The 22506-nt window shown below is 39.7% G+C and overlaps 1 protein-coding gene across 1 annotated transcript in view; it reads left to right on the forward strand.

Moving 5' to 3' along the window:
- Positions 1-12575, forward strand: part of alpha-Man-IIb (alpha-Mannosidase class II b) — a 302261-nt gene extending 289686 nt beyond the window's left edge. The window contains exons 4-6 of the mRNA XM_069316104.1: positions 1024-1337; positions 9260-11512; positions 12131-12575. Of these exons, the coding sequence (XP_069172205.1) occupies positions 1024-1337; positions 9260-11512; positions 12131-12280 (2717 nt within the window). The 3' untranslated portion in view covers positions 12281-12575. The remainder of the gene's footprint in view (positions 1-1023; positions 1338-9259; positions 11513-12130) is intronic.
- Positions 12576-22506: the final 9931 nt, after the last annotated feature.

A 22506-nucleotide genomic window follows, 5' to 3' on the forward strand; every position in this document is an offset into this window, starting at 1 on the left:
AAAATACTTTGGGTCTTTTTTTGTTTTGAGCAAGTTTTCTCTCATAGTTCCTTTTCGCTGATCTGATTTCCTGAATACACAGCAGAATTTATTGTATTTCTGTTTATTTCATAATTTGTGATTCCTGTTGGATTGCTATTTCTTCCAGTGGTTTTGCTTTGTTATAGCTCTTTTTACTGCCCCTATCATTCATCTAGTTATTTTGTATTTCCTTCCTCTTGGTGCATATTTTTTAAAACGTCCAGTGATGGCACTTTTATCATTTTTCAATGAAGCTTCACTGTCTTAATCATTAACTCCCTCCAGGAGATATTTTGTATTTTCTGTCTCATTCTATGATAGTCTCTTCCAAGGTACTGTACTCAAGAAAGTCATTATCCTGAACCTTTATAAAGGTTTCTAGAATTGTGTTCCATCTCAGAACATTGTGATCACATGAAGAGGGGGTGAGTTTCTCCCCTGATATTAGCACAAGATCTAGAATGCTGTTACTTTGGGTGGGCTTTGTCACATGATGTACAAGTCCTGTACCAGGTCAAGAAATTTTTTTCCTTCACCTATGATGCTAGATTTTCTGAATCTATTGTCTTGTGAGTGAAGTCTCCAATTTTAAGAGCATGGGCTTCAGCTGCCACATTTATCACATTATGCAGATCTGTAATTTTCTCGGCTGAAGCTGTCTGCCCTACAGCATACTCCCATGGGGTTTATTATCCTATCATGAAAAAAAACATATATTTTCTGTCCTAAATTATGGCTTATTGACTCATTGTTGATAAGCTTAAAGGCTATCATTATGTTTCCCCATTGTGATATTTGCTGCTGATGCATGACAGGTGATGACAAAGGGTGGAGTCAACAATCTACTCAAATCCAGCCTACCTACCTCTTCCTCTTTACTCACATGTATGGTACCAAATACATTACCATCCTTCTGCAAGGATAATTTTTTGTTAATTAACATACCATAGGTACATTCACTGCTTTTATGTTAAAAAGTTGTCATGGTTTCTACTTTGGCAGGTCACCAGTGGTTATCAAATGTCCTAGGAGTCCAGCCAGTCAGTGGCTGGTCTGTCGATCCATTTGGACACGGTGCAGCTGTACCGTACCTACTACAAGAATCGGGAGTTAAAGCAACAGTTGTGCAGCGAATACATTATGCTTGGAAACAATGGTTAGCAGAGCAGCAGCTAGGAGACTTTCAGTGGAGACAGGTGTGGGACTCTACTGGAGAAAATGATATCCTTTGCCACAACCGCCCATACGATATCTACTCTATAAAACATTCCTGTGGACCACATCCCCAGATATGTCTTGGATATGACTTCCGCAAGGTAGGCGAATACAAAAACCTTTAGCAATTTAAATTTCCCAGGTTCTTTAATACTGTTCAGTCTTAATGTTAATCACTGTATAATTACAAAAATTATGGCTAGGACTTAAACAAACACACTTATGCATTACAGTAGTATTAATTATGATCTTTCCACTACTACAATGAACTGGTAAGATACATTTTAAGTACTGTACTGATATTTTAAAGATCGCAATGAGATCAGCCCTGTTATTTCTGGTTTGCAGTGATGTTAGTCCTGTGGCCCTCAACTGTTCCTGGTATGAGAACTGACTTAGCTCTAGAATGATTTTTGTTGCAAGGATGCCAGTGTTGAATTTTCTATAACACACACGTGTCTTTCAAGGTGAGGCCTCCATGCCTCCATTATACAGTAGTCCAGATGGGGGCTCACCAGGGACTTGTATAATACTGGATTTCCTGAGCCATTATGTATCAGTAGGCCTAATAAAAAAGGTGGTGGCACAGCTATATATTACCGAGATACATTAATCTGCAACAGTGTTATTAGTGACAGAGATGACTACTGTGAATATACTTTTGCTCAGTTTACAATTAAATCCCTTAAATCCTCTTTGACTATTGGAGCCATCTATAGATTTCCTAATACTAACATAGCTTCTTTCTCAGACAACCTAAGGAATCTTATTATAAACAACAATCTCAACAAAAACCACATCATTCTGGGAGGAGACTTTAATATTGACCTGGGTCAACAAAACTGCTCTCAAGTTGACTATTTCCTTAACAGCATGAACTCCTGTATGCTAATCCCCACTATCACCAAACCTACCCGAGTCACTCAAACATCAGCCACTACCTTGGACCACATATGGACAAACATAACAGCTCCCCTTGTATCTGGTATAATCTACGACAGAACAACTGACCACTATCCTACCTTTCTCATAGCGAACATGGACTTAACACCACCAAAAAGCAAGAAACTTTCATTTAGGCTACACAGTGAATCAGCTTTAGACAATCTTACAGAGGCACTTCACAATATTAACTGGGATTCTGAATTCAATAATACCCATGATATAAATTCATTAGCTAACCTCTTCCTCTCCAAAACTCTAAGCCTCTACAACCTTCATTGTCCCCTTCTTACAAAGCAAGTAACTGACAAAAGATTAAACAATCCATGGCTCACAAGTGGCATTCTCAACTCAATCAACAAGAAACATGAATATGAAAAGAAAGTTAGGATTGGCCTAGTTTCAAGGGAAGTAGCTAAAAGGTACTCATCAATGCTTACCAGTATCATAAGAAAGGCAAAACTTGCATATTATGTGAATAGATTCAATGAAGCAAAAGGCAACATGAAAAACACTTGGAAAACTATCTCTAGTATCCTAGGAACTAAACAACACTCACATAACCAAATAAAACTCTACAAGGATGGGGATATACCGTCAACTGATTTAGAAATGGCAAATGAATTTAATAGTTTCTTTTCATCGGTTGGTGCTAATCTTGCCAGTAAAATCCCACAGACTCAGACACATATTAACACATATCTCTCAGGCAGCTATCCAAACTCTCTTCTCCTTTCACCAATCAGCCCGGCAGATGTTGTGTCCATCATACACTCTCTAAAAACCAAGGCAGGGAACACCAGTGAAATTCCGTCCATTGTGTACAAGAGAGCCTCCCATGCCCTTGCCCCACCCATAGCACTACTGTTCAACAAATCTATAGAGTGTCACACCTTCCCTGATATCCTCAAAAAAGCAAGAGTAACGCCAGTCCATAAAGGAGGCAATCCGGCGGACATAAACAATTATAGACCAATATCAAATCTACCCATTCTATCAAAAATATTTGAAAAAATTATTTACAAACAGCTCTATTCCTACCTCGTAAAATTCGACATACTCAGCCCCTGCCAGTTTGGCTTCCGGTCCCAAAAGAGTACCAATGATGCAATCATTAGTCTCCTTGACATTATCTACTCAGCCCTTGACAAAAATGAGTTTCCGATTGGACTCTTCATTGACCTAAGAAAAGCCTTTGATACTGTTAATCACAACTACCTCTTACTTAAACTCCAGCATTATGGAATCCGAGGCCTTGCCCTTGACTACATCCGATCCTATCTTAGTGACAGACACCAATATGTAACCATCAATGATACAACTTCTTCCACTCTACCAATTACCGTTGGAGTGCCACAGGGCAGCATCTTAGGACTTCTTCTATTTCTTATATATATAAACGATCTGCCTAATGTCTCTAATATTCTCAAACCTATATTGTTTGCTGACGATACTACCCTTATCTACTCAAACCTCAACCCACATACACTAAATAATGTTGTGAATAATGAATTAAAAAAAGTCCACTTATGGATGTCAACGAACAAACTAACATTAAACATCGAAAAGACTTACTACATCTTATTTGGAAGCAAATCATCAAATGCAATTCAGCTACAGATAGACAACATTAACATCAGTAATAAAAATGATGGCAAGTTTCTTGGCCTATTCCTAGACAAGAGACTCAACTTCAGCACCCACATTCAAAACATAACTAAGAAAGTCTCTAAGACAGTTGGTATACTCTCCAAAATCAGATATTATGTTCCTAACTCTGCTCTCCTCTCACTATATTATGCACTAATTTACCCCTATCTTAATTATGGTATCTGTGCATGGGGGTCTACCACTGCAAACCACCTTAAGCCCATCATCACACAGCAAAAATCTGCTATCAGAATAATAACTAACTCTGCTTTCAGACAACACTCAGCTCCCTTGTTTAAATCTCTAAACTTGCTAAATATTAACTCCCTCCACACATTCTCTTGTGTCAACTACATTTACAAAACCCTGTTCTTAAATGCAAACCATGCTCTGAAACTCTCCCTGGACAGATGTAATAGGACCCATTATCACCACACCAGAAATAAATATCTCTTTGATATCCCCAGGGTCAAACTTAATCTGTGTAAACACTCTATGCAAATTAAGGGACCTAGTCTATGGAACTCACTCCCTAGTGAATTGAAAAACTGTAAAACTTTTGCCTTATTTAAAAGCAAAACCAAAAAGTACCTAACTTCATCTATTTAGTTTCCTACACTGAGCTTTAAATTTGCTCTGTACCTAGTGGTACCCAATCTCCTAATTTTTATGTAATATCAAACAACCTTATCATTGTGTTCATTGCTGTCTTCTTTTATGTGCTAGCCATATGCTGTATTGTGACTACCAATTTTTGTCAACTACCATTCAAGCTGTCATTGCAATCAATCTTATATTGTTTCTGCTGTATTGTGCCTACCAATTTGTTGTCAACTACCATTTTAAGCTGTCATTGCAATCAATCATAGCTACCTATGTGCTTTAATATACTCTACCTATAATTTTCTCTCATCTTTTTTTTTTTTTTTCATTCCATGTAATCTGTTATCATTTTTTTGTCTATAAATTTTGCAAGTATTTACCTCCTTAAAATTTTCTTAGATTAAGGACCTGCCCGAAACGCTGCGCGTGCTAGTGGCTTTACAAGACTGTAATTATCATAATTGTATCCTCACATTCCTTATGTACATTCTTGTATATGCATAAATAAATAAATAAATAAATCAGCAGTTGAGATTCAAACATTAGAGGAAAAAATTAAGCTACATGGATTCTGTATCCTCATGCCCAAGAAAACTACAGGAATTCCTTAGTGTGGTAAACTATACCTGCTTGATGGGGTTTTGGGAGTTCTTTTACTTCCCAAGCCCGGCCCGAGGCCAGGCTTGACTGGTGAGAGCTTAGCCCAACAGGCTGTTGCTTGGAACAGCCCGCAAGCCCACATTTTCACCACAGCCCAGGTCCAGCACTTCTTGAAGAATACTATCTAATTTTCTCTTTAAGATGTCTACAGTTGTTCCGGCAATATTTCTCATACTCGCTGGGAGGATGTTGAACAACCGTGGACCTTTGATGTTTATACAGTGTTCTCCGATTGTGCCTATGGCACCCCTGCTCTTCATTGGTTCTATTCTGCATTTTCTTCCATATGGTTCACTCCAGTATGTTGTTATTTTACTGTGTAGATTTGGGATCTGGCTCGCCAGTATTTTCCATGTGTATATTATTTGATATCTCTCTCGTCTTCTTTCTAGTGCTGTGGAGGGCCCATTTGGAGGGCTTTGAGACTATCCCAAAAATTTAGGTGCTTTATCGTGTCTATGTATACCATATATGTTCTCTGTACACCCTCTATTTCAGCATCAATCTTTTACCACCAATTTATCCCACGCTGTTTAGACATCCTGTGATATCCCCATCTCTGCTGTCAAAACTATATTGTTCCAAACATTCAGGTCTGATAGGAGAGAAATTACTGACTCCCAACAATCTGAAAGCACCAGTATAAAAAACTATGATTTGTTCCGATCTGAAACCTATGTTTATGGGCAGTACAAAACATCCACCTGATTGTGCAACACAGTGGTTGCTAGGATCAGGTTGGGGTACCATTACCTGTGGCAGGTGGCTACAGGTGACGGATCTCCCAATCCTGAGCACTCCAGGTGCAAACTCTGTGAACAGGAACTGGGGCATGATCTCCCACGCTACATCACCGAATGTCCAGTTATCAGACCATTCAGACATGGTACCATGGCATGAGGTACCTGGAGCTTTGTAATTACTTTATTCACTCTTGTGTTCTTGAGGATATCCTCATATTGCACATAGATTTTGCTAGTGCAGACTACTGTTCACATGCCTTTGTATGACTAACCATCCTGTGTGATGGGAGTTTTATTAGCATCATGTAGCTAGCTTTTTGACACACACTGTACTTCCTTTCATATAGCCTAGGGTAGCTGCACAAATTCAGATGTACCTAAATGTGTCTGGAGTTCTCTGGTTAGATAAAAAAAATGGCTCGGCCTGTCACCGCATCAGCATACTATTCATCACCAACCTCAGTAACAAAGTTATATCAAATATATATTTTTTACCATACTGTGTTTGTTGTCACTAAAAACTAATGTTACAGCCCCATTGTCTTGGTTCCCTGTCCCAAAGCATTTCTCAGGTTGTCCTCAAAGTCTAGCTAACTTGTGATCTACCTTCAGGCCCATGATGTTTGTAAATACAGGCTTTGACCACCATCTTTAACATGTCCTGGGCTGACATTTGGGGCTCTGGGGTTTTGGCATTTTAGCAAAGTTATGGTGGCCAGGGTTTTAATCAGGGCTCCTGGTCCCAATCAGATGTGTGCTGCTTTGGACCATGTTTCTCAGCCTGGGGTTTTCTTTTTCATCGTAGTGCCTGCTGCCTCTCCTCCTTCCTAGTACAGGAATTCTTATTTTTGTTCTCTGGTTAGATAACTATAGGGAGCCACCAGGGGCCTCCCTCCAGAAACCCAGCATTGAATGTAATGAAATGCCTCTTCCTAGAGTACCTGCAGTGGCTCCCTGATTTTCTCCCCCTCCCTCCAGGTTTGTTGGCTCGTTGTGGGCTGTTCAACTCCATAACAGAGGTGGGGAGGCGACTGAGGGCTGAGGCCAGGCTGCCTGGTGATGGTAATTGGTACTAATGAGTTTCAATCTAGCTTGAGTGAATCCCTTGTTCTGTATGAATTGTTCATAGAGGTGTTCGGTGGTTTCAAGATTTCATTTTCTGTGAACCCTCCAGTTATCTGTAAGGCTTCAATGACTTCCTGGTGGCTTTTTTCAGTAGGGTGGCAAATTGTCACACGCTCCCTCTGCCTCTGCAAGAAGGCCATGTTCTGCCCAGATTATGGAGGCCAAACACAACTAATGCAATTAATGTGAACTATTAGTATGGAGCAATCTCGGCAAGATTTTCTTCAGGGAGCCAAGTGGATTCCTCCAAAAAAAGAGAGTTTCATTACATTCACTGCTGGCTGTTTTTTGAAATTTTAAGATTAATTAAATATGTTCTTAAGACTTATCATAAACCTTGTCTTTTATTTAACTTTTAATGAGTTATTGGTTCTGGGTCAGGTTGTCCGTATGGACTTTCTAAGATCCATAAACAAACAATTAGACCAATAATATGTTCTGTTTGCATTTTTATTAAAAGTAAAGTACAGGTATTGTAGTTAAATTTTGGGTACCACTTATATTTTAATGAGAATAAGTGTATTATTGATAATTATTCACAATTTGTTTACAAAAACTTGTAAGTTAAAGGTGTATAGCTGTGTACAGTAGTTTTGACTAATGTGCATGCTTAGTCGTTATTTATAAATGTCCCATTTAAAGAAATTTCACCCAATTTTAAATGATCTAACAGTAATTTTGGTTTGAATAAGAAATGGGTTTGTAAATTGTTTTAGATTACAACTTCAGATTAAGTTTTACATTTGATGGAAAAATTGTAATTACCAATAGATTACAACTAGTTGTTGTATTCTATCCTGTATGCCTGTTAGAATGGAAGGGAGTACTACCTCTGGCTGGAAGAAGGGGACCCTTAGCCTCGGAGGAAACCACACAATGCATTAAAGGGAATGTTTAGGTTCCCTCCAATACAGTTTCTGTGTGCTTTTCTCCTACCATCTGCTTCCTTTTGTGTTTTTTTGTGCTTAAAGGTTTCAAGATATACATTAGTTGATACATTGAGTGCATAAAGGTTATGGATCTCTTGAAGCTCCTCTGCTTCCGGACAGGAACTGAGGATGCAGCCTGCATTTCCCCTCTGGATCGACACATTGAGGTGCTGAAACAAAAAACTGGCAGCACTTGGGTCTCTGGTGACATCAATGAGCCTGGAGCTCAATTCCTTGAAGCATCCCAAGGCACCCTTACCTCAGGGGCCATGCATCTCAGACACTATGGGAACAAAGGTGTATTGACCTTCCAATCACCTGTATTTGACTGATTTTGCTGTTTCCCTGTGGTTGGCTGCCCCCACCTGCTTGATCAGCAACGAAGTGTATATAGGTGTCAGCCAGGGTGTATACTCGTGTAGTCCCACACCAACTGTTTGCCCCTTTTCCAGGGGTAAATAGTGATGCCATCAGGGCGAAGTGCTGGGTCATCCGGGTTTTGTCCCTCTAGGGTGTGAGGTTCTCTCTCTGCTAGGCACTGAGCTGAGACAAAGCTCCTCTTGATGATGTCATTGACCTCGTTGTGTCTTGCATGCCAGCCCTTTATGCTTCCGCAATGCAACCCATGCAGTCCATATTGGTCTGCTTTCACCCTGTTGCAAATACACTTGTATTCAGTGTGAATTGGGGCACCAAGGCGGAGGGCCACTGCTACACAAAGGAAATCTGGATCTAGACGCATGCCCATTGCCGACATGGGTACTGCCAGGAGGAAGTCTCCTGCATGTGGGAGCAGGCAGCGCTCTTGAGTTTTTTTATTTATTTATATCATTATATATTATATTATCTATCTATCTATCTGTCTCACTCATTCTTAAGTTATATTTCCTGACAATTAAGTTCACATTTCTGGAAAAATTGGAGTGGACAGTCACAAGTGAGAGCTTGAAAAAATAAATTGAATTTTCTGGATGGGTGATTTCCTTCAGACAAAAGGATATACCTGTAATTCATTTGTGAACTACTTCATCAAGTGTTGGTGTGGTCATCAGTCCTGATATGAGATTGCAAAGAATGGAAGATGGACATTCCAAGATTTGTCTTGAACATTTCCTCTATTAACAGTTAAGCTTACCATGTTTAGCATTTTGAGGGTTTCATCCATACAAGCTTAGACATTGACTGTTTAACTTTAATTTCGACCAGGCATCAAGATGACCAAATTCCCTTGTAATGACATTTGTTGTAACAGAACGTAAAAGTTCTATGCTGTGGTTAACTTTAAAAATTGTCAATGATTTGCAATTTGTTTTAAACTTATTTTTATTTGCTAATAACTATTGATTACTAATATGCTGTAATACTTTGCAGGTTCCTGGGGAATATACAGAATATACCATAAAATCTGTGCCTATAGATGATCACAATGTAAAGAAAAAGGCTGAACTTCTTTTGGAACAGTATGGACGCACAGGGTCGCTTTATCCTCATAATGTTGTCCTTGTCCCTATAGGCGATGATTTTCGTTATGATCATGCTTCGGAATGGGATCAACAGTACACTAGCTATCATCGTCTTTTGACTCACATCAACAGTGACCCAAAATATCATGCCACAATTCAATTTGGAACACTTAAAGATTATTTTGCAGAAGTACAAAATCGAATGCGTGATTATCCTAGCCTTCAGGGTGACTTTTTTGTGTATAGTGATATCTTTAGTGAAGGTCGACCCGCTTACTGGAGTGGTTATTATACTACCAGACCTTATTGGAAGGTTTTGGATCGACAGTTAGAAGCTTCTTTACGATCTGCAGAGATCCTGTACACCTGGGCATATGCTTGGGCAGTGCAGGAAGGCCAAGCTAGAGTGGTTCAACTCTTAGAAAAAGATTATGAAAAATTAGTGCGTGCTAGGAGAAATTTGGCACTCTTTCAACATCATGATGCCATTACAGGGACATCTAAAGCTTATGTGATGCATGACTATGCTATTAAGCTTCATGAGGGGTTGCATGATACCTTGGCACTGGCTGGTGAAGCAGCTGAAGCCCTGCTTCTGACACCAGCGGCTATGGCTGCTCTCGACCATCGAGCAGCACCTCTCCATCACCTTCATCCAGATTTTGAACGTTCAACGTATGAGCGATTACCTCGCAAACTGCCATTAGCTATACCACGCAGTCAGCCTCGCCTTATAGTAATGTTCAATTCTCTGGGGCAACGCCGGTATGAAGTAGTTAAAGTTTTGGTTTCTTCCCTTGATATTAGGGTGACTGAGGAGCATGGTCATGATGTACCCATCCAAATTAATCCAGTATGGAATGATACTGGAAATGGCATGTCCATCCTCTCTTCACAATTTGAGTTACTCTTTGTTGCAGATTTGCCAGCACTGAGTGTGATTACTTATAGTATTCACCACACATCTAGACCTACAACAGATTTACGTGCATCAGTGTATTCTAATAATTATGCTCCTGCTCCGGATCAAAACTACTCTCCGCCTTTTGAAACACGTGATGTCCTGCCTGGTGATATTCAGCTCGAAAGTGATCACCTCAAATTATTGTTTGATGGTACAACAGGTATGCTGCGTTCCATCACAGACAAAACCAGTGGTCGTGTCACACAGACTGCAGTACGATATGCAGCATACCCTTCTGCTCAGTTTAAATCGGGGGCTTATTTATTTAAGCCTGACCCAAATGCCCGAGAGCCTGAAGAAGATGTATTGGCAGGTGCAAAGCCACGCCTGTTCATTCATTCTGGTCCAGTGGCATCAGAACTGAGTGTGATGTTTGGATCAGTACTAATGCACACAACTCGCATCCTTCATGTAACCCACCAGCCTCTTGCATCTGCTGTTTATATGGAAAATGTGTTTAATTTAGGTGCCCGTTACAATAGTACCGAGACGCCTGGTTTTCCACCTCATTTCCGTGAAACAGAAATGTTTATGCGTATTATGACAGACATTGACAATGGTGCAGAACCTACTCTTTATACAGACCAGAGTGGCCTCAATATGCAAAAACGTGTGCGTGTTCAGCGTATTGGTATACAAGGTAATTATTTCCCTATTACTTCAGCTGCAATGATTGAGGACAATGGACCTGGAAGGCGACTCACATTGCTCACAGACCATGCTGCTGGAGCTGCAGCCTGGCAACAAGGTTGGCTTGAAGTAATGGTGGAAAGAAGAACTTTTTATGATGATGCTCGTGGTATGGGTGAGGGAGTGACAGATCAGAAACGTACTGTAGGTCGGTATTGGTTGTTAGTAGAGGATACGCGGGGCCCAGAACCAGTGGCTCGTCTGTCTCTTGCAGCTCATTACCTTGCCAATGACCTTAATTATCCAACTACTCAACTTATCAACGAAGGTCTTGATGCCGACCAACTTAATTCGGTGGCACATCTCATAACTCGTCCACTGCCTTGTACACTGCACCTGGTGACTTTGCGCACCTTACCAGAGCCACAGTACCCAAGTTTGTTACCATCCCGCACAACACTGATGGTAATTCAAAACCAGTCGCCTTCCTGCACAACCTCTGCTTCTGTCTCTACCTGCAATGGATTAGGGGACTCTCCCTTTCCTGGCACTGAACTCACACTGCAGGTCAGTAAAATCTTTTCCTTTATATCTTAGTCATCTAGATAATACAAGATGGCTTAAATAATATCCAAAATTTAAACATTAAATATTACAGATTAACAGAACTGCTGTTGTAAACTACACAAAATTTCATGTATATTTTCCCTTATTTACTAAATTATGTAATGCACGTTTCTGGTGTTTTATCATGTGAGGTAACATTATGAGTCATTTCATGCAATGCAAGTTGAGATCCATCTCTAAATGAATGCATTTTCACAGTCTAAGATGCAATGCTTTGGTGCATCTTACAATATTAGTAATAAAATTAACAATCTTATTAACAAGATGTTATTAATATATCAACCTGATTTCTTGAATAGTACATTGCATTTTGACATATAAATCCCTAACAGGCAAAAAAAAACATGTACGAAAAACACAGTGGCTAGCAAAATTGACTTGAATGTCCCATTTTCCCTTTATGGGTCCTTGATTAGATTAGGTTTGGGCAATTTAGCACATCAGTTTAGTGACGTTGGCAATGCTCAAGAGAATGGGATGACTATATAAGAAAGTTTCAGAGAATTTAAAGGTTTATACAGTTTGAGCAGGAGTTTAATTTCAAGTTTTATTTCACAGATTGCCAACATGCAGCGAACGTCTTTGACAGCAACCAGTAGCAAGGGACCCCTAGCAACCCTGCCAGACCTTATTGTTCCTCACCACAGGCTTAGGGCTGTTACTTTAACCTTTCCCCATCCACCTACTCCTCCTCCACCTGCTGAATAAACTATTACACATCTTTAAAAAGGTCTGTTATTCTCCTTGAATATCTACTTGCTCTGCTTTCACTAAATGACACTCTTGGTTTCCATCTTTAATGTACTCATTTGCTCGGGGCTCTCTGCACACTTGGTGCTTTTTACATAGTGGATTAAATTCCACCAAATCTGCCAAAGCCAAAGTATATTGCATCCACATAACATGTACTGAGTTTGCAAATCCAGTTAATATCATTTTTATATGCACTGTATACACTTTATTTGGAATAAAGTTTTGGAAAATTAAAGACAAGAAACATGAAGGTTGCAAATTATTTATCCAGCCAGTAATCCAAAATAAATAATTATGTGCAACAAATGACCCACAATTAAATGCTATTCTCGGCCTAATATACCTGTCTGCCAACGGTGAGTGGATCAATGCTGCTAATTGGGGTGGACATCTATTAGTACTGGTAAGTGATGAGGACGTAGGAGTTGTAGCTACTGTATTATCGTAATTTACAAATGTTTCATAGCGAAATTCATTCAGTAAATGAAGTGATAATCTTGTTCAATTTGTGGGAAATCAGAATCCACCTGAACCTGATTTTATGCACCTCACAGTGATACTAAGGTAATTAGGGCTTTAATTAGATGGTTTTAGATGGAATATGTAGCTGTACCAGGGTAGTGAAATGGTTAAAGTGATGAAGACAGTATGTAGTGAAGATGATTATAGTGATGAGGATGGTTGTGTGTGGTTTACATGGTTTTAGTGTAGTTTTTTTTGTAGTTAAAATTGATTGAGTGTAGTATCATGAGTACCTGTAGTCATGATGGTTACAATGGGGAAAGATTGCATGCGGTCTTTGCTGGAAATGTATTAGTGGCTTTAGTATATACTAGATATATCTATAAATTCAACATTCTGTATGTAACTCATTTTGTATGTATGTAATTTTACCTGAATAAATATTATTATTATTATTATTATATGGTTACAGTGATGAAGATGTAACGGTTCTATTGTTACGTAAAGTATGGTGACAATAAACACAAACACTAAGATAATATATATATTTGGTCGAATAGCTACAAAGATAATATGCGGTACAGCTGTTGCTCGGGTGATCAATGCCACAAGGTTTCCCCTTAATACTGTATAGACAAGAAATTAATAGAGAAGTAACTCCAGTGAGCCAATTTACAGGGAGGCAAGGGAATTATCAGGGGAAAGTGCCAAGCCATTACGACTAAGTTGCCTCCCCCCCTCCTCAACAGTGTGCCCTGGAAATAATTCCGGGTCGTACATTAGATAAACACACACCTTTCAATGGCACCTAAAAGGATGCGATTTCTGTCTTTGCCCTTGATGCTGGTTAAATGCGAAAAAATTAAACACGAAAATTATTTAAAAAATGCATTTACATATGATTAGAATTATCCCTCTATTTATCATTCTCTCTTGTCTAACCTCTTGTTACCCGGGTGTACAGCAGGGCGAGCAGGCCGCCCGGGCCGGCAAGTTGTCCACGGGCTCCACACATTGTTTATGTAAGTAACTATAGCTCCCATTATCGTCCCTAGACTACACCACCATAGCTGAGAAAGGGCCCACTCATCAAGAGAGTGACTGAAGCTAAAGGAAGAACCCTATATATATGTGCAAGTGTATTAAAGCCAAATTTTCGGATGCAACCCTACATCCTTGCTCAAGGGGGGTGTAAAGAATGTTCTGAATAAGATTGAAGAAGTTTTAAAGAAAATTAAGCCCCCCCCCCTAAGAGGTGGCATAAATAACCCGTAAGTGGTAGATTTTTTGGAGTGAATGTGATCTTTGGTCGTGAAAGGCCCATACTGTGTGTTGAGCTCACATTTAAATCGTCAACTATGTGGCTGCTATTGCGGGTTGGGGGGAGGGGGGGGGATACTGCTTGACAACACAGTATTTATGAGGGTGTCAAGCGATTGCATGCCTTGTTTGACCAGAAGAGTGGCAGTGTTGATGGCTTCAGGGTGGTTACTGCAAGATTCAGGGACTCTTAAAGCTTTTCTAAGGTCCTTGGTTGCTTCCTATTCCAGGAGATGGTGAAGTAGGGGCTGTGATTGTTTGGCATTCAAGGTTCTATGTGGCTGTTTAAGATTCAGCTACTGGGAACAAAACGTTCCAAGTAGCACGGGCTATGGTGAGCCCGTAGTGGACTTACCTGGCACAGGAGTGGGGCTGTAACTGTGTAAGGGATCTTACACAGTTACACAGATGTATCTTGAGATGATTTCGGGTAGCACGTATAGGCTTATACACCTATATAAAGCCTTTTTATGCCTGCCGTTTATACCTGTCGGCCGACACGATGAATTAAATACAAGGCTGATCTCAGCAAGATATTAAAAACGCCCAAAGAATCATAAAGACAAGCCGTCGGCTTCCTGTCCTCGTCGAGCCCACTAGTGTGTTAGTGGCCCTCAGGTAAATGTTAATCCAGACGACTTGAAAACACAAGAGAAAGCAGAATGCAGTGCTTTAGGCTCCTCCTTGAACTAGATGGCGTCACGCCATCTATGTTTTGACAGTATCACTACTAATTGACTTACGTTACTTGACTATCAATATACGGCTCTGTTGACATTGTTTTTTGTGGACAACATGGGTAATGTGAGGCGAGGGTCAGGCTGTAGAGGCAGTATGTTTCTAAGCACTTTTGTGTTCTGCTGCAGTGGATTTTGATGGCTGTTGTACGGTAAGTGTGATCATTTTTGGTGGTTTTTATTTTTTAAGTAACGCTCGCTTGTTGTATTACTAATGTGTATGATTTTGGGTGACTACATTCGGGGAGTGTAGTGGTTTTTTTATGTTTATTCTTCTTCTTGTTGATAGTAGGTGCAGTTTGCATTAATGGTACTTTGTCCTCCCGATGACTGCACCAGTACTGATGTTGGTGGACGTGTTTATGTATGTTTATTCAAGTCTGTTACAAAAGTCAGATGTTTTGGAAATGACGTGGTATAATTGGTTAAGGCGTGGATGCTTGTTGTGTGCTGTTGGCAGTTAGGTAGGGCGTAGAGCTTGAAAGAGGGGCGGGAGCGATACTGTGTTACATAGTACGCTTGAGAATGTTGATGGTGAGTGATTTAATTGTTGCCGACGGAGGCGTTGAAGATCGCCAGTAATTTGATGCAGACAAATCTACCATCATGAAGTACTTGCATGTGTAATTTGGGGATATGCGCCTTTAAGCATTTATCTGAAGGCACTAAAATTGACAAATAGTGATCCATTCATTAATTTGTTAGGCTTGTATAGATACTTCCGTGACTTGACGATATTCAGCCAAACTATAGTTTACATTTCTGTACTTGTTGTAGGGTAGGGTATTTTGGCGCAGTATGGTCTATATATTATATATGTAGTACGGTGTTTATAGAATTCAGGGGTAACTACCTTGAACTCCTAACATTTTAGCTGTTATATGCAGAGTAATATCGTAATAGGTTTCACCATAGATATACAGCCTAAAGTAGTTTTGAGGGCAACTGTCGTTTCAAAGAGACTGTCATTACTTCGTTCATTTTGCAAAGTGGCGTAGAGAATGTATATTAAACGCTTGATGGTTTCAAAATCTATATTTTGATTTGCAATTTGACGTAAGCCTAGCCCCGGGCCGGGCTTTGGGAGTAGAAACGACTCCCGAACCCACCCAGGTACAATCCAGGTAACTAAATTTACAATCTGTGGTTTGTAAATTAAAAGAATGCTGTATAAAATTCTGAAGCTTAATCTGTAAGTAATCCTTGGTGTAAGCCAGCCATTTTGGTTTCTAGATTATAATTTTCTTTACACGTTTTAGAATGATTTATTGGTACTAGAACATATAATATTCGTAACGGGATAAATAATGAACAGTAATTGAAAATTACTTCGGGTGGTTCAAAATTAGTTTTGTAACATTGCAATAATAATGGTTATTATTCAGTGCTTTCAGATAAATGCTTTAAAGTGCATATCTCTAAATTACACATGCAAGTACTTTTATCACGATGGTAGATTTGTCTGTCTTCGTAAAAGTTTAAGATCCTAAGTACCAAAATTAGTTATGAACTAAAGGTTAATGAGCTCTCGGTGCTTTGGATCATGTTCACAGATTAGTAAATATTTAACAAGAAACAGATGTACAGATCCTGTTATTAAGCATGTTAGACTTGCAAATACTGGCCGTGAGGCCCATTGTTAGTTTAGTTCATTTATTATGCACCCCATACCCATCTTGTGGGCCCATTGACGGTATAAATATTTAGTTTTTAATAAACCCATCCTTCTAATAGAACATCGCATTTTGAAGTATACTCTACAAAAGACCAAAAATTGTCGTGTTAGAAAATGGTAGTGGCTCTGGAAATTAACATACTGTCCAGTTTTCTGTTTTGGGTCTTCTGGTAGGTTAGGAGAGGGCACTTTAGTACGACAGTTTCTAGACGTTGTGAAACCTAAATAATACGGGCCGTTTTAATACGGGTCTTGGTAGTGCAGTTGGGGTCCATTCTAGACTCGATCTGGAATCCCGGGCGGGACAGAAATGGTTGGAGAAGGTTTTTCTTTCCTCTAATAACTGTTCACCCAGCAGTAAATGGTAACACATACGAGTTACTGACCCTCCTATCGCTGTAATAGACAATGGGAGAGTCCTGGACGCTTGATGGAACAACGCTCAACATATTTTTCTTTTTCCTCCCTTAACTGCACTAGGTGCACCTCATTGTAAAGTGTCCATGTTTTAAAGTCATTAAATTTGCTTTCCTTGTGTTCCACTGCAGTCATTTGGGTCACGGCTTCAATAGAATTCCTTGGTGAATTAGATCAAGTACCTCCAAATGTCGCTTGCCTCGCCTCGTTCTCGTCCCAAAAGGCTAGTTAATACTGCTCCCCCCAACCCCTGTTTATGAATTGGGGAAAGGTTTACACGACTCACAGCTGATGAAGGTTCGAGCTTAGTGCTTTACTGAGGACCTTAAGACCAATAGAATATAAACACCTGGCCTAATCTACGCATAGCTATACTTAAATATACAGTATATTCCCCCTACCTGCAGTCCATGTGACCCCTGGCACATGTTCTGTTTAAAACGGCTTAATTACAATAATGGTTATCTTGATGGAGGCCTGGGGCTAGATTCACGAAGCCGTTACGCAAACACTTACGAACCTGTGCATCTTTTCTCAATCTTTGGCGGCTTTGTTTACAATTATTAAACAGTTAATGAGCTCCAAAGCACCAGGAGGCTGTTGATAACAATAACAACAGTTGATTGGCAAGTTTTCATGCTTGTAAACTGTTTAATAAATGTAACCAAAGCCGTCAAAGATTGAGGAAAGATGTACACGTTCGTAAGTACTTGCGTAACTGCTTCGTGAATCTGGCCCCTGGTCTTCAACCAGACCTCCATTTTGCTACACATCCCCAGAAAGCAGCCCGTAGCAAGTATCTAACTCCTAGGTACCTATTTACTGCTAGATAACAGGGGGCATCAGGGTGAAGGACACTGCCCATTTGTTTCCGCCTCCCCCGGGGATCACACCCAGAACCTCAGGACTACGAATCCGAAGCGCTGTCCACTCAACTTTCAGGCCACTCACCTCTTATCTCATATATATAGTTATTTATATATATATATATTTATCTATATATTGATCTATATTTTATATATATATATATATATATATATATATATATATGTATATATATATATATATATATATATATATATATATATATATATACACCTATAAATACAAATTGCATATATATATATATAAATATATATATATAAATGCATATATATATATGCATATATATATATATGCATATATAAATACAAATTATATATATACACCTATAAATTATCATTTATAGTTTAGTAAATTTACTTTATATATTTAGTGTATAATTTACTATTAAATTATAATTTTATTAAACTATATTATAAATAAAAATTTTACCCTTACGTGAGTATCTACCCAAAAATATTATTAATCTGAAGAACTTGTATTTAAAACACTACATAAACATTTATAAATGCGTCTTGAGACGGCCACTGCTTTTAATTACACTTTCGCGCTTCGGTGGCCCTTGAGTGAGTCAACAATCTTTGTGTTGAGTAGGGTTGCGTGGCGCGCTCACGAGTCCAAAGAAAAAATATTTGTATAAATTCCATTTACTATCCGATCTACTTGGGGATAGTTTACAAATGTTAGCCATGACATTTACGTTTTCTCTAATAGCCGAACAGCTTATTTAGGAGAACGGCGTGGCAGTGCATCATCGTGGTAAAACAATTGTATTATTGACACGACGAGTATAATCGACGTAGTTTTTATATATATTGCCGGTCGAACGCATCCTTATGTGACCTTTTATACTTATGTTCTTCCAGAACATTCTATTGCGAACAGATTGGTACAAAAATGAAATACGTACATCGAAAAATAATGTCAGGACAGTGAATTGAATATACACTTTTCAATGCGGGTTTCGCCGATATGCCGCCGCGGGTAACACTTGGCCACTTCCCACACTGTTTTGGGTGGGCTGCGACATTGATTCTATATTTATATGCATATGTCCGTGTCGAGAATTTTATTGCAATTTCAGTGATACCAAAATTAACGCTGTAGCACAACTGTGGGCTTCACAACCATGAAGATAGTAGAAACATTTTGTTGGTGTTTGGCGCTCTCGGCTAGTGATCTCAGTAGTTCTTTATTTGGTGTTGATATACCTTATGCTTTCGAGGCATTTTATAGGCATGTTCTTATAGACAATTCTATGGCGAGCGCAGTGATACAAAAATTAAATACTTACACCGACAATTAGTGTCAGGACAGTCAAAAGAGTATACACTTTTCGGTCTTGCCGCGTAAGCGCTCGAAACGCCGGAAGCACAGTTAGTTGTTTTAGTTTAGTTCATTTATTATGCACCCCATACCCATCTTGAGGGCGGTAGTGGAAAGGGTTACAGAGGCACATAATGGGCTCAGGGACTGAACCCTACAATTCATTTAGCTAAGCAAGTTACAATCTTGATGAGCTAGTTACAAAATTCAATATAAGTCGTCACATCGACAATGGGTTCGAGATCGACCTCAAGTACAGGTTCTAAATTAAGCAACTGACATATGTGGAGAGCTAGTGTCACAATTTATATGTTTGTCCTGCACACCGCCCCCCATCCAGTGGGCAGCGGTGGATAGGTTACAATCACTCAGTTACTACCTACAGTTAGCAAACTGGGGATATTTGGTAAGACAGTTGTGCTAACATTCCGGGTACCTCAAATGTATTTGATAGAGGGGGAACATTAAGCTTTAATTAATGCAAGATGTAGATACTCACTCTAATTAATGCTAGATGTAGATACTTTCCTCCTCCACGGGGGAGGAAAGGGATAATTTATCACTTTCCTTCCCCGTGGACACAAAAGCGAGTCCGTCGGGGGTCACTTGAAGCCGTCCATATGTTATTGTTGGACATATTTTTATGTCCGACGAACATATATTTCTATAAAACTCAATTCTTATCCGATTGACTTGGGGATAGTATGAACATGTTTGCCATAAAATTTACGTTTTCTTTAGTAGCCACATAGCCGATTTGGGAGAACGGCATTGTCTTGTATCTTCGTGGTAAAACTATTGTAGATCGCCGATGTGCGGTAACAAATAACACTTCGCCCACTTCCCACACTCTTGCGGGTGGGCCGCGATCATCATTCTTCATTTATATGCATATGTCCGTGTAGGGAATTTTATTGCGATCTCAAAGATACCAAATTTAACGCTGTAGGACAAGTGTGGAGTTGACAACCCTGAAAAGAATGGAAACATCTCGTCGCTGTTTGGAGCTCACGGCTAGTGATCCACGTAGTTTCTTTATTGGTAGTGGTTTAAATCACAGTTTGGTGACATTTTATACATATGTTCTTCTAGAACATTCTATTGCGAACACATTGGGAAAAAATGAAATGTGTGCATCGAAAATTAAGATCAGGACAGTGAAAAGAGTATACACTTTTCAGGGTTTCCGCTCGATTGTCCGAAACGCGGAGTTTGTATCAATGTGTACACATTGGTTCCTTTTTTGATAGAGCTGTAATTTCTTGTGGTAGTTAGACAACCCGTCCGATTACGTCGCTTTTCGCTCGTATGCGCACTTAGGTTAAAAATTGCTGTACTAGAAAATGGAAGGGGCTTGCGAAAGTAACGTATTGTTCCGTTTTCTGTTTTTTGGTCCTCTGGTAGGTTAGGAAGGACACTTTAAATTTATAGTTTTCTTGACTGTTTTGAAACCGTAGGAGAACTTGGTGCTATCCTAACCTACCAGAGGACCAAAAACTTGCCGTTTTTAGTCCATTTCATTTTCTAGTGCAGCAATTTTGAGGCGTAGCACATATGAGCGAAAAGCGACGTTATTTTAAGAGGGCAGATTGATTAGAATAGGCGTTAGTCAAATGTTCCTTACAAATGGCTATGATATTTGCTCGCAAATTTTAACGGGTGATATTATGACATTTATGCTGTCGCAGAGGAGAGGTAAGACAGTTTAGTTAGTTTAGTTCATTTATTATGCACCCCATACCCATCTTGAGGGCGGTAGTGGAAAGGGTTACAGAGGCACATAATGGGCTCAGGGACTGAACCCTACAATTCATTTAGCTAAGCAAGTTACAATCTTGATGAGCTAGTTACAAAATTCAATATAAGTCGTCACATCGACAATGGGTTCGAGATCGACCTCAAGTACAGGTTCTAAATTAAGCAACTGACATATGTGGAGAGCTAGTGTCACAATTTATATGTTTGTCCTGCACACCGCCCCCCATCCAGTGGGCAGCGGTGGATAGGTTACAATCACTGTTACTACCTACAGTTAGCAAACTGGGGATATTTGTTAAGACAGTTGTGCTAACATTCCGGGTACCTCAAATGTATTTGATAGAGGGAGAACATTAAGCTTTAATGTTCACTTTCGCGCTTGGTGCCGATTGCGGTTGTCAACTATTTTTCTCTTGGTTCCGCTTGCGTGCAGCCCAACAGCGTCAAAAGAAAAAATATTTGTATAAAATCCAATTATTATCCGATCTACTTGGGGATTACAAATGTTTGCCATGAAATTTACGTTTTCTCTAATAGCCGAGCAGCTTATTTAGGAGAACGGCGTGGCAGTGATTCTTCGAGGTAAAACAATTGTATTATTGACGCGACGAGTATACACCATTTTAACAATGAATTAGTATCAAAGTTGAATTGGAAAAGTATTAATGTACCCTAGAATTTCGCTGAAACTGTGAAGAATTTGGTTGTCAGAGTTTAGGATACACATTACAATTTAAACAAATTATTATATAATACAAGAAAGTTGGCTTATCATTTGGCGAATTTTGGCTGTGGGGAAATTCCCAGGTGAGATATTTGGATAGAACTTTTTGTGCCAGAGATAGGGGGAAACAGGTTTAGGGTTTACTATCCGGGAGCTCGAATTGGTAATATTGTCATATTATGGCTGGAAATGGGACCAAACCCATTATTTGTATCAGTGCTGGTGGAAGTGACGCAGGACGCAATGAGGAGTGAGGCACTAATAGTGGTTTATGACAGCCATAGAATTAGTTATGATCGGGATTCCTTCCATACTCTTATGTGCCATTCTTCCAAGAAAGAGAGTTGGAAATGAATGATTGTCGAGGGCACTTTTGCCGACTGGACAAATATTGCAAATCAACTGCAATATCATTCATTGATAACTGGGAACACTTCTATGGAAGAAATTACATGTATGCTCGCGATGGGGTGCATCTATCTAGGGCTTGGGTTGTTGCTGTTGCCCACGTGGAACCTGTGGTTGGAGGGGGTTTGTTTGGGTTTAAACTGTTAGTAGGATAGTGATATGGGAATTTATATGGAGACAGGAGGTAATAAAAGCATGTGTTTGTGGGGTAAGCAAATTGGCAAAATGAACAGGGAGAGAGAAGGGCCTCAATATACATGTATCAATACATGATACAAGGGCCTCCCGGGGTGTTCTGGAGCACTCCCGGGGTGTTCTGGAGCACTCCCGGATGTCCCTGGAGCACTCCCGGGGTGTTCTGGAGCACTCCCGGATGTCCCTGGAGCACTCCCGGGGTGTTCTGGAGCACTCCCGGATGTCCCTGGAGCACTCCCGGGGTGTTCTGGAGCAGTCCCGGTGTGTCCTGGAGCAC

The sequence above is a fragment of the Procambarus clarkii genome, chromosome 82 (genome assembly GCF_040958095.1).
Source record: "Procambarus clarkii isolate CNS0578487 chromosome 82, FALCON_Pclarkii_2.0, whole genome shotgun sequence".
NCBI lineage: Eukaryota > Metazoa > Arthropoda > Malacostraca > Decapoda > Cambaridae > Procambarus > Procambarus clarkii.